This window comes from Ranitomeya variabilis, chromosome 3 (assembly GCF_051348905.1).
Source record: "Ranitomeya variabilis isolate aRanVar5 chromosome 3, aRanVar5.hap1, whole genome shotgun sequence".
NCBI classification, from domain to species: domain Eukaryota; kingdom Metazoa; phylum Chordata; class Amphibia; order Anura; family Dendrobatidae; genus Ranitomeya; species Ranitomeya variabilis.
Genome location: NC_135234.1, coordinates 461,586,393 through 461,600,320, shown reverse-complemented (window position 1 = coordinate 461,600,320; position 13,928 = coordinate 461,586,393). Strand labels below are relative to the sequence as shown.

At 43.0% G+C, this 13,928-nt stretch overlaps 1 protein-coding gene across 2 annotated transcripts in view; it reads right to left on the bottom strand.

Annotated features, from left to right (window-relative positions):
• The window catches only part of UXS1 (UDP-glucuronate decarboxylase 1), a 148,013-nt gene that overhangs the window by 123,121 nt on the left and 10,964 nt on the right, over positions 1 to 13,928 (bottom strand). For both annotated transcript variants that reach the window (XM_077296603.1, XM_077296605.1), the window contains exon 2: positions 1,613 to 1,640. In XM_077296603.1, the coding sequence (XP_077152718.1) occupies positions 1,613 to 1,640 (28 nt within the window). The remainder of the gene's footprint in view (positions 1 to 1,612; positions 1,641 to 13,928) is intronic.

The following is a 13,928-nucleotide window of genomic DNA, read 5'->3' as shown; positions in this document are numbered from 1 at the left end:
ATATGTTAGCGCTATATAAAAATAAAGATTATTATTATTTGTCCCTGAAAATTAATCTCATCTGGAAACATAATCCTCTTAATATATTGCAATCATGTTAAATAGCATTATGTACTTACAATTGCTCATTTTGCCTTTCTACCCAGCTAATCATTCTGGTTACTACATAGAGAAGGGAAAAGAGAAGTACCTTGCCCCTGTAGAAATCATTCTGCTCTTCTAACTCTTGAACCAGCAGTTCCCCCCTCCCCACCAGGGACTTTTATAGTGACTCATACATGACAAATTGACCTCCTGTTCCTACATAGAGCTTCGTAGGGTTCAATGAGCCAGTTTTTAATCACATGAGGTCATAGACCTAATGGAAAAGAAGAATTATCTGGGTAGAAAGGCAAAATTAGCAATAGTAAGTACACAGTGCTATATAATGGATTACTGCAATATATTAAGAGGATAAAAACTTTGATAGGAGGAGGAAGAGTGCTTCTTTAATGACTGTGTAGTCAAGCTAATCCTTTGTCAAAAATCGAGATCAGAGTTCTAACCTAAGGGCAAGTGCAGACATTAAGTATTTGGTGTAGACATTTCTGCATCTCTTGGCAAAAAAAAAAACGTAGTGTAAAATAAGCACTTTTTTGGTGCAGATTTTTCCCCACTCAGTAGGGGTGAGATCTGAAAATCAAAAATAAGCAATGTTGGGTTAGGGGGAGGTTGTTTGACCTCTCCTCCGAAGAAAGCTTCCTGCTCTCCCCGTATGGACACTTAACGTTCTTCAGGGATTTGTCTAAGGAGACTTTGAAAAAACGACGGGATTTTGCATCGGTTATGCGGGAGCTCCGGAGGTTCCATTTTGCCTACTCGTGGTCGCCGTCCTCTACTCTCTTGGTGAAATTACTGTCCGGAACTGTACACATCACAACCCCTAAAGAGGGCTTATCCTTCCTGAAACAACAGGGTCTGAATCTTTCTGGAACCGACAATAGCCCTACCTGAAGTGAAGCTCTGTTATATACACAAAGTTACCTATTCTATAGTCATATCTCTTCCCAACGGTTAGCTTTAATAATGACCCAGACTTTTTGCTGCCCGCATAGTCGCAGGATCACCCGAGGGTGTTCCTGGACATAATAAGCAACCATATAATTTTCTGTAAGCCAGAGTTCACAATAGGCCTTCACATTATATGGCATACTGATTATAAAGCGAACCAGTACAAAGTACTACTTATATCACTTTAATAGCTTACTGAGTTATCTTATTTCCATTATGTTTATATTAACCTACTATGTGACCGCCTACTTCCCCTATTGTTATAGGGGCTTACTTTCCTTATGTCTACCCCATCCCTTCTCCCCGTCCCTTCCCAACCTATCCTTCCCTGCTAAAAGTTAAAATCCTAATAAAATATTTGAAAGAAAAATAAGCAACGTGTGTATGAGACTCCAGGATTCTCATTCACTTTGCTGCATCAGGAAATCCTTCAGGTTCTGTGAGAAATCTGCACAGAAAAATCAAAAAAGCGACTAATCGCAATGTGTGCACAGGCCCCATCAGGTATAGTCGCAAGTTTTTACATTGCTTACAATAATGGATAAAATTAAAATAACCTTACCTCATGTTGACAAAGTTTCCCCAAACGGCTGAAAAATAAAGAACAAATAATGTACAACTGATTATATACCGTAATTATTTTTTTTCAGTATCCACTGATACAATATGACAGCTGACATTTTATAAACTTTTGCAATCTCTTACCACATTTAAATAGAAAAAAACCACACCATTAAGCATGCACAAGGTCAACAGCACATCGTCCGTTATCAGAAAGATAACCGTTTCAGGGTTATGTTGAAAATTATTGCAGTTGAAGACGCTTCCAAGAAAAGAGAAGTCACATCGCCCTTTTCAGTCTCATCAGAAATCATTTTTCCATCATGCACCACTCCAGAGATTTTACCAATTCTGTGTTCGGGAAGTGAGTGTAAGGCTATGTGCACACGTAGGAAAAGTGGTGTAGAATTTTCTGCACAAAATCCGTATCTCCTGGCAGAATCCGCAGCTGCAGATTTGCCGCGGTTTTTATGCGGAATTGATGCGGATTTTGTGTGGATTTTGTGTGGTTTTTGCCACTGCTGATTTTTAACATGGAAGGGTGCAGAAACGCTGCAGATCCGCACAAAAATAGTGAAATGCACTTCTTTGAAATCCGCAGCAATTCCGCACTGATTTTTCCGCACAGCTATTTTTTAATCCCATTGATTTACATTGTACTGTACATCAGAGTGCGGTCCTGCAGCGTTTCTGCGCGGAAAAAATCAGCTGCGGATCCGCAGCAAATCCGCATCGTGTGCGGATAGCCTAATGCACGTAGTCACTCACCGGTTGCCTTCTTCACCCATTTTCAGCCCTGTCCCGGCACCACCTGACTGCAGTTGTGACCAGACAAGTCGCACAGTGGCAGACATGTGTGACAGAGGTCACCTTTAAACCTCCTCAATGCAAGTATATGGGAATTCAGAATGGACGTGGCTCCGTAGCCTCGTATTGAGAAAAGCGACTTCCGGAACACAGCGATCCGCAGCTTACCAAGCCATTACGTGTTGCCAGAGTGCGGCTGTAAACAGATAAAGATGCTGACAGTCGAGAATGGAATTACAGGTGAGATACTTGCATACATGATTCCTAACAAAGGGATAGAGGAAAAAAAAAAAAAAGGCTGGCGTTTGACTTTACATAAAAGTCGGGAAGTTGCACTTTTTTGTGTGTTGGATAACACGATCCAACTCCATTCTAATCATTGGTCCCTCCATAAGAGCGCATTCACATGTCAGTTTTTAGCGGGCCAAGTGCTAACGCTATGTGCCCGCGACGCAGAAGTAGCAGCGTTTTGGATGCAGTGTATTTTTGCAGCATCCAAAACGAAGCGTTCTAGTCACACAGTTAAATCGGCCTGTGATCAGTGATTTCCCGCATCTAGTGAATGGCTATGCGCGAGACTACGCAGTGGAGGCTAGCCTCTCCGCTGCAGATAATCAACATGATACAGCTCGTAAACCTGCGCCGCGGGGGAGTTTACGTAGCGTCAAAGTACAATGCAGCGCAAATTCATTTTTCCATCAACACACCTGTATGAGGGCTTCAATGTTTTTGCAGCTCGAGCTGCAATTGCTAAGAGCCACCAATAATCATATAATGTATGAAAAATCAAATCATGGAAAAATATCTAAATCTTTCTAGGGTGGAATGGAAAAATAACTCTTCTACCAAAAATGGCTTGTATACAGGCTTTTAGGTTTTAATGGTATTTGTGGCGCCCCTAGGGGTATTTGCCACAAAAATAGTTATTGAAACCAAATACAAATACTAAAATAGCAAGACTGCACTACCATCTCCGGCCAGCTCCAGAGACTCCCCTTGATCTATTCCGCTCTGAGAAAAGGACTGGCAGTTGGGTTGAGGAGCTGAAAGTGAGAGGTCGTATAACTGAACTCCTAATAGCCCTATGACGGATTATAGGCCCATAGTACCCATAGTAGGAAAAGAGGAATAGAGAAAAAGGACATTGTGAGAACCGGGTAGCAATAATCACTACCCAGAATAGGCGCAGAGACGGATACCGGATCCGTGGCTATATTCATTATATATAATACAGCAACTGGAAGGACGTGAGGTGATATCAGCTTCACTAGGGTATGACGCAGCAACAGACACAGAGTTCAGCGGTATTCCCAGAGGGGGTGAGCCGACAAAAAGGACTCGGGTTGTCCGTCAAACCAGCAGCCAGTTCACATACAGCAGCAGGGCCAGACAGAAACTGCGCATAATAAGAGGTGGAAATCCTGACAGGGTCAAAGTAATTAAGAGTTCTTATACAGACTCTGGTGACAGTATTGGTTGCAAATCCCTTTTTGTTGAAGTAAACTGATTAAACGTTTCAGCGCCTCAGTCTTTCATTTGGACAATAGCCATCGATCCAGGATCGGGGTCATCACAGCTGGGAGGACCTGCTGCTGATCAAGTACGTGTCTGTTCCTTCATGATATCCCTTACACTGTGCATCGCCTGAGGCCACAGCACCGGGTCAAGCCACTAGTGACATCCCCCTCAAGAGACAGACCTCATTGATCTGGTGCTGGGTACCTCGGTCTCCTGGGCGTCACATATTCATGTTATAGGGAACCTGTCCCTGGTATTTCATCTGCAGGGAGGATATTATAGAGCAAAAGGAGCTGATCAGATTGATACTTGCGGGAAAAGTTTTAGTCAAACTTGGATATTATTAATTTTACTGCCAGGTATACATGAGTCCAGTGGGTGGTCATATTTAGTGTTGCCTGTATGACTGTCCATGCAGAATGCTGTCAATCACCGAGTAGGACCACCCACTGGACTCCTACATACAAAAACCAAAGATTTAAAACAAAATACAGGTTTTAATCAAATTTCTTCAAACCCATTTATCATTCTCATTCATACTATGCAGTACACAGATTGGACAGTATGTACTACACAGTAATTGGTATGTGCTACAATATTCTTAGTCCCATAACTTTATTTTTATCAGTCGAGTTGTACAAGTGCATGTTACAGAAACGGCTGTACCATTTAATGGCAATATTATTCTGAGCTTTTTAGTAGTTTGGACTTATGGATGCATCAGTTGAGTTTTTATTTAAAAAAGCCAAAAATGTAATATTAGCAAATGCCTCCAATTAGACATGTAGTATAGTTCTCCTGATTCACCATGCTGCTTGCCCCATATGCACCACATGGGGTAAGCAACATAATGAATGAGGAGAACTATACTACATTTCTAATTGGAGGCATTTGCTAATCTTAATACATTTTTTGGATTGATTGGATCTTGGAGAAGCAAATACCCCTTTAAATATAAAAGGTAGGGGGCGTGGCCTGCAGCCAAGGGAGAAGGACGTGAGCTTCATGTGCTCCGAGGATTGATGCCTTAATCTTATTAATCCCAAGCAATACAAAGCCCATCCACCTCATTACAGAGGGATATCCACGTCCCTAGGGATCTGAGAACCTGCTTGTGGCTGAATTGGCTATTAATCAGGACGGAATTAGCTGTAGTAAACTGGGGCCTGCGGGAAGGCCTGAAGCCCGTCCGAGTTACTATCTCTCGCATCCCAACTGCTGCGTTGATCCGGATGCCTTAACCACATAGAGGGAAGAAACTACACGCAAGAAGAAAGGTATCCCCCCCGTGAAGCACCCAGTATCCCTCCCTGACACCTCTTGACAGTGACGCCGGTGACTGGTGTCCGGGGGCCGCGGTCACTTTAAGGAGCCACCCGCCCGCCCGCCCGCCATATTCGGCGCGATCCCTGCCGCTGACCGACTTGTCCTGCGGTGAGGGCGCGTCATACAGAGAGCCGCCGCTGCTCACCCGCCTGATACGGTCCCACTGAGGGGTGCCTGTCCTCCTGACCTGCCTCCAACTGTGTGATCCCCCCGCTGCGGCGGTCGGCGGTGAGCGGTGCTGCGGATCGTGTGTGGCTGGCGGAGACGACGAGGAGGAGACGCCCATACCTGCCGCTTCCCTGGTCTGGAGCTGCCTGGCGGTGAGTGACTCGCTCCGAGCCCCTGGAGCGTTCCCCGCCATCTGGCCGCTCTGCGGAGCTAGCGTGCGGCTTCTGTGTCTCCCTTCCCCCATCCTCTGTGCAGGGAGGAATAAGAAGCACGGGCTGTGGGTCTATGAATTGGAGGGGGTGAAACCCGGATTCTTCGCTCAACCAGAACTAAACAAGGGAGAAGGAGTCTACAACATAACTCAGCCAAGGGGGAGCTGTGTGAGGGGGAGGTACGGATAGAAGATCATAACAAGAAAAGGGCCATCTTGGTCAGATCTGGCACTAAAGAGTCTTACTGACCCATCTGTCTCCTGCCCCCCTCCTCGTACTCCCTATATACAGAACTTTGGTTTGGCTGACCCCTTGGCATTGTTAACTGGTCCCCCTGGAACTGTGACCACAGTGCCGCACTGTGACTGCTGTTGACAACCTAATCAACCCTGAACACCAATACACCTCTGAGGTTAATCTTATATCCTTGGCTCCAACATAAGCTAGAGGCCCACAGCATAGTTTACCATAAGAGAATCCTGTATTAACTGTTGGTAATAAAGTGGTCCTCTCCTGCCATCTTGTGGCCACACCGAGAATTGGTCCTCTGGCTTAATAATAATAGTGTTTGCCTCATAAACAGAAGTTTCTTCCGCGGACGGCATACGGTCATTCTTCCATGCTATATACCCTCTGAAGCCGTGATGAGCTTTCTCACAAACATCATGAGCTAAATCTCAATCTGGCGCGCAGGTGATATTTTATACAAGAGGCGCTTTAAATAAATATAATGGTAAAAATTAATAAAGAGCGCAGTAAAATCAAAATCTCTTCTAATATCTCACAGCAAGACAAACAAAAAAAAATGGAGGTGTTCCTGAAACATAAACCTCTTTCAGCTCGTTCAGCTAATAGAAATTCTCACTCTATCAACGCTACAGAAGACCGCTTAGATGACTCTGCCTCTAGTGATAGCGCCCCAGAAAGCGACGCTCCACAATCTGCTTCTGGAGGAATATCAAAATCATTCCTCAAAAAAGCTCTAGCCATGGCAATGAAGCCATTAATAGCTGAGGTCTCGGGCCTTAGAATGGACATACAGCAAATCGGCAATAGAGTCGAGACCCTGGAGACCACACAATCCTCCATAATAAATCACTCTCATATGATCAAAGAACATTTGGAGTTCCACAGGTCTCAATTAAACTCCGCTTCATTTCTCCTGGAGGATCAAGAAAATCGGAGTCGCAGAAAAAATGTTAGAGTGAAAGGCGTTCCGGAAAGCGTCTCTAATGAGATTTTAGAAAAATCAATCAGGGAAATCTTCGCTATGATACTCCCGCAAGATAGATGCGATCAGATGATAATAGAAAGAGTACACCGCTCACTCCGACCCAAACCCAGGTCCTCAGACCCTCCGAGAGACGTGATTTGCGGCCTCCTGAGTTACTTGGACTCTTCAGCAATTCTGAACGCTGCCAGAGATGCAAAGAAAACCCTATCTTATGAGGGTTCTTCTATACAACTTTATCAAGATTTGGCCCCCTCCACCCTTATAAAAAGGAGAATCCTGAAGCCTTTATTGGAGGTCCTGCGATCTAATAAAATTCTTTACAAGTGGTTATTTCCATTTGGTTTGTCCATTCAAGGTGGAGGAAGGCAAGTAACAGTGCGCCACCCTGATGATCTTGCCAAAGTCTGGGATGCTTTCCAAATCACGGCAGTTGAAGTCCCTTCCTGGCTGCCCCTTGATACCTCTTTGTACACCCCTCCCGAGCTTCCTCCGCTGAAAGATCAAGGGGACTGGTCTCCGACTAAGAGATCCCTATCACCCAAACAGGGGAAGTCTGGAAACAAGAAGAAGCCTCCACCCTGATTTCACCTTTTGCATCCTCGCTTTTTGCGAGTTTCCTGAGTCACATGCCATTGTTCTTGTTTTCCTTTATAGTTATGAGTCTAATGATAAGATACTCTTCATTATAAACACCTATTTCCGTATATATTTCGATAAGGCTTGCTGGTCACATATACATGATGTATTGTTTTTTCTCTTCACCGGCGCGCCTACGATGGACAGTTCCGTCTACCTTGGGGGATGATACGTGCCCCTGCCCCTGCAGTAGATGGGATTAGTTGTGTTAACATACTTACTTTTTTCCCCCTATTTGCCTTTACTGTTTTAATTGTTATACTTGTTCCTGTATTGTTATACCCAATTTGGTACACACGTGTTGCTATCTCTCTAATTGCTTTGCTGTCAAACTATGGCGGATAAAGACCCACAATCAGCTGCTTTAAAAGTAGCTTCGTACAATGTTAAAGGCATACGTTCTCCAAGTAAACGCAGCCAAATCATAAGATTCCTGCACTCTAAAAATTCTAATATTATTTTTTTACAGGAAACCCACTTTAAAACGGGCCGCACCCCAGACATGTCGCGATCGCTTTTCCCTGCCTGGTACCATTCCACAGGCCCTTCAGCATCTAGGGGCGTGAGTATTGCTATCCATAAGAATGTTCCGTTTAGCCATCAGGACACCCTTTCTGACCCAGAAGGGAGATACGTTATGGTCAAAGGACTTATAGCTAATACACAAGTTACTTTTTGTAATCTTTATGCCCCTAACAATAATCAAATTAAATGGATCTGTAGAGTATTAGACACTCTTAGACTGTTTCAGGAAGGCCTCTTGCTGGTGGGGGGGGACTTAAATGTCTCACTTGACCCCTTATTGGATACGTCATCGGGCAGATCTTCAATTTCACAAAAAGCCTTGAGAAAGCTCCATCTGGGCCTTCAATCCTTAAATTTGACAGATCCGTGGAGAACCTTATTTCCAACATCAAAAGACTACACTTTCTTTTCCTCACCTCACAATAGCTATCACAGAATAGATTACCTGCTGCTACAGTCCTCACACCTACAGTCAGTAAAATCGGCAGATATAGATGTTATTTCTTTATCTGACCATGCCCCGATTTTTCTGGAAATATTTGTCAGTTCCCTGCCAAAGCCGGCTTTCACTTGGACTCTGAATGAAACACTTCTAGATTCCGTCTCACATCTGACCAGATTCACAACCATCCTTGGCCTTTATTTCAAAGAAAATTCACCTTCTGGTCCTTCCATACCAATGGTCTGGGAGGCCCACAAAACTGTCTTAAGAGGAGAATTTATGGCCCTGGGGTCTTACTTGAAAAAGCAGAGATCGAAGGAGGTTCTTTCAATTCTCCACCAGATAAACTCTGTAGAAAAGCTTCACAAAAAATCACAACTAGCTAAAGCCCGAGCGGAGCTGAACATACTTAGATCTTCTTTAAAGGATCTTTTGAATGTTCAATCTGCAAAGATCTACATGAGAAGCCAGCAGAGATTTTATCTGCATGGTAACAGGAGTAGTAAGATCATGACCTCCCTTTTGAAAAAGCGCAAAGGCCATACCTTTATAAAAAATTTGAAATCCCTTAGCGATGCAGAAGTGACTAATTCATCTGATGTTGCTGACGAATTCCAAAGTTTTTATGAACGCCTTTATAATATAGATCCGCCTGAAGACATGAAAGATCCTGTTAAAGCAATAGACAATATTGTCAGCTTCCTCTCCCCCCTAAAACTTCCCTCGCTTTCAGAGGACGATTGCTCACTTTTACAAGTACCAGTCACTCCTGAAGAGGTATTAGATGCCCTTTCATCTATTCCTAATGGTAAGGCTCCGGGTCCAGATGGCCTCCCGATAATTTACTATAAAAAACTGATAAAACCGCTACTACCTCATCTTGTAACCCTTTTTAACTCCTTCCTTACAGGGGACTTACCGCCCCGTCAGGCTCTGGAAGCTTTTATTACAATAATACCGAAAGAAGGAAAAGACCCAAAGCTTTGCAGTAGCTATAGACCAATATCCCTCCTTAACACGGACACGAAATTATGGGCAAAAATATTGGCTATTAGATTACGAGGAATTCTCCCTAAATTAATACATCCTGACCAAGCAGGGTTTGTCCAGGGACGGGAAGGGAGGGACAATTCTACTAAAATAATCCAGTCCATAATGTATGCTAAAAAACGAGACATTCCACTAGCCATCCTGTCCACTGATGCTGAAAAAGCGTTTGACAGGGTGAGCTGGAGGTTTATGGAACAAGTACTCCTCAAATTTTCCTTCCCCCCACAATTTATTTCGGCCATTCTCTCTCTATACTCTACCCCCACTGCAAGGATTAGAGTAAATGGCATTCTCTCAGGCAGTCTTAAGATTAGCAATGGTACCAGGCAGGGGTGCCCGCTGTCCCCATCCTTATTTATATTGATCATTGAGACATTAATCCAAACTATCAGACAAAATACACAAGTTGAGGGCCTCCGAATAGGCAAATTGGAAATAAAAACGCTAGCATTTGCGGATGACCTCCTGTTTGTCGTCACAAACCCAATCAAAGCCTTCCCTGAAATATTGAACACGCTTAATCACTTCGGCCAATTATCTAACTTTAAAATTAATTTTTCAAAATCAGATGCTCTTAACATAACCCTACCAAACTACCAATTGAATAAGCTTCGGAATTTAACCCCCTTCCAGTGGTCCACAGCTTCCATGAAATATCTGGGAATTTGGCTAACTAAAGACCCTGGTGACCTCTTTAAGTTCAACTTCTCTCCTCTATTGAAGAGAATTGAATCATTGATGAAATCCTATGACCTCCCCACCTTATCTTGGGTGGGAAGGGGAAATATATTCAAAGCTTATTTGATGCCGATTATACTATACAGCATGAACATGGTCCCCATTAGCTTACCACTCACTTTCTTCAAAAATCTCAGATCTTTGATCATACGTTTTATTTGGAAAGGCAAACCATCGAGGCTACCTTTCAAGCTCCTTACATTCCCGGTTACACGTGGAGGTTTGGGAATACCAAATCCGTATAATTACTACAAAGCTATCCACCTTAGTAGATGGCTGAGGATAGTATCAGATTTTGACAAAAACACGTCTTGCACTATAGACTCAACATTACTAGGTACCAAAGGCATCCCGTTTTTGTGGTCTTATTCAAAACCACCTACTTCTCTTAGATTAGATGAAGTCACTTTGGCTACCCTTCGTCTCAGGCGATCGGTTCTTAAAGACCTCCCAGCTTCGACATTCCCTTCACCTTTCACTCCCGTGTCAGTTGTCCCGTACTTAATAGATCCAAATTTCAAAGACTCATACAATATATGGTCGACTTTACCTAAAAGCTCCCTAGGCGATTTCTACACTAATAGCAACAACGAGAGAAACGCATGGCCTTTCGATACGTTGCTCAAACCTAAAAATTTTCTTCAAGAACAACATGTCATACGTACTTTTTCGCAATTCAGAAGAAGATTCCCAGACAAATCACCCTGGTCATATCTAGACCTTATGCTCAAAACGTCTTTCCCTAGATTTAAAACCATATCAAGACTTCATTCTTATATCATCTCCCCTCCTGATAACTTCAAACCCACCTTTATCTACTCTTGGGAGTCAGAACTTGGACTCCAGTTCTCGGATTCCCAGGTTGCTAAAATTCTCCAGCATGCACGGGGTTTCTCGCGTTGCATTCTCCTCCAAGAGAATGCGTATAAGATTTTAACGAGATGGCATTTGACACCGGCAAAATTACATCATTTAGGACTAGCGGACTCTGATGCGTGCTGGAGATGCGGAGGTCAACAGGGAAATCACACCCATATTTTCTGGACTTGTCCATTAATCAAAAACTTTTGGTCAAGTGTTAATCTTATTCTTAAAAAACTGGACTTGATCCAATCTGATCTAACAGCACAAGAAGCTTTACTTTCATGCCCGTCTTTCAACTTCAATCCTCATAAACACGATCTTTTGCCGCTGATGATCAGTTCTGCTAAGCACCTAATCACCCTACACTGGCGAAGTACGACCCCACCAACACTAGAGGAATGGATCACCAAAACAGAGCATATCTCTAGACTAGAGGAGTTGTCGAGCTGGGAAGTATACAGGCACCATATATACTCTAAAACTTGGAGACCGTGGAAACTTTTTCATGAGAATCATAATGTCTGCTCTAATATGGGTCTCCCGCCTTTTCTCTTGACAGCTTAATACACCAGTTATTCACTCCTTCATATGCACACGTGTTTACCTTTTCTTCTTTGTTCTCCTGTTCTTGGATTGTTATGGTTGCTCCTATCCTTCCTATGCCTTTCCCCATTCTCCCCCACTCATCCATTTCCCCACCCTCCTTTACTTCCCCATCCCTTTCCTATTCCTCCCTCTCTTCTTCCCTTACCCCCCCCCTCCCCTACCCAGATTGTTACTCTTCTGGTTTAAATGTCTAATGCCAATATCTTCTGGATACTTGTTATACTGATATTTCCAGACGTTTTTGTAAACTTTTCTTTCTAAATAAAGAATTTATAAAAAATAAATATAAAAGGTAGGCTCAGACAAATATGATCTGTAGATCTCATTCCCTAACATCTCTTATTTCAAGTTTCGGCTAAGAACAGGTGGGCACTGGCAGTAGTTCAAAAGGTTTTATCAGGTTAATTAACTGGTAGGTTCAAGAATAGATGTCAGCTACATCACCTCCTGCATCCTTATAAATAGGAGACAGAAAGCAGGGCTAACACGTTTATATCATATGGCCAAGAACATTGGGACACCTACACATTAGTATGGGAGCTTTAATCACACCCCATTCTAAATCCATAGTCACTCCACTTTCCTTTGGGTCATATTTCCTCTTTTTTGTTCCAGATTGAGCCCCAGAAAAGGATTGAGAGAAGGAAGCTAGGGAAGATTGACTCTCTGTCCTGATGCACCATTCCTCTTATTTCTGCAAAAATGCTAGGCGTTACACTGTGGAACGCAACCTGAAGTGACATTGTGCATTGTGAATCCGTGGTTCTTATCACTTCCTGAGCGCTAGCAGCATGCTTGGGACACAGGGAAAGGAGGAGAAGACAGAAGTAAGGCTAAGGAGCCACGGGAAGACCTCAGCCCCTCACCATCCAGCATTGGCCCAGGACACAAGAAGATGGTGTGGTCCCGCTCCAGCAGAAACAGCATACAGGGGTGAAAAGCAAAGGCGATTGATCTCAGGCTGCCCGGCTACTGTAAGGTATGAAAAAAGGAGTGACTGTTCGCTGACCACAGCACACCAGGAAACCTCTTTATCCCCAGGGAATAGGAAAAACACTGAAGATAGATGAAAGGGTGGGGCTATTTAAACCACTTGCCATTTCCAGCCCCTATTAAGGATTGGGAAGCAACCTCCTGTGGTGCGGTCTTGGAGGGGATTAAAGAAAATGACCTTCCCCAAACGGTTCACAAAAAGATTGGATGCATACTTTGACCACAACATTCTATCTTAATTAACCAAACGCCTACTTTAAGTCTATTCCCCTTGGCTTACTGATCTATAAGTTGACTTGAATTTGTGTGTTTCTTATTCGTCAAGAGTGAAATGTTGACTGTTATTGTAGGTTAAATTGATATTTCTAAATGGACGAATGATTATTTACCACTTCTATCAGCTCCTACAGTTTATTGTACGTTTATTTTTTGCAAAACAAGGATGCAGGGTCACTGACCAATGAAGTTTGCCAATATGTTAATTACCCATTGTCCAGGTCAGCTAGATTGATGACTTGCAAAACAGAGAAGTAAAAACCATGCAAATTGATTAAATAGTCAAACAATGCACGTTAACCTCATCACATCTATCTTCTTGATCACTTGATGCTAGTTTGAAGGACAACATTTGTAATCTATATAAGTGGGATATGCCTCTTAACAATATACAGGTGCTTCTCACAAAATAAGAATATGATCATGCACAAAGTGAAACTCATTATATAGAGTCATTACAAACAGAGTGATCACTTTCTGTTTTTTTTTCTGTTAATGTGGATTATGGCTTACAGCCAATGAAAACCCAAAAGTCATTATCTCAGTAAATTAGAATACTTTTATACCACCAGCTTGAAAAATAATTTTAAAATCCAAAATGTTCACCTACTGAAATGTATGTTCATTGAATGCACTCAATACTTGGTCAGGGCTCCTTTTGCATCAATTACTGCATCAATGCGGTGTGGCATGGAAGCGATCAGTCTGTGGCACTGCTGAGGTGTTATGGAAGCCCAGGTTGCTTTGAGAGCAGCCTTCAGCTCATCTGCATTGTTGGGTCTGGTGTCTAATCTTCCTGTTGACAATACCCCATAGATTCTCTATGGGGTTAACGTCAGGCGATTTTGCTAGCCAATCAAGCACAGTGATACTGTTGTTTTTAAACCAGGTATTGATACTTTTGGCAGTGTGGACAGGTGCC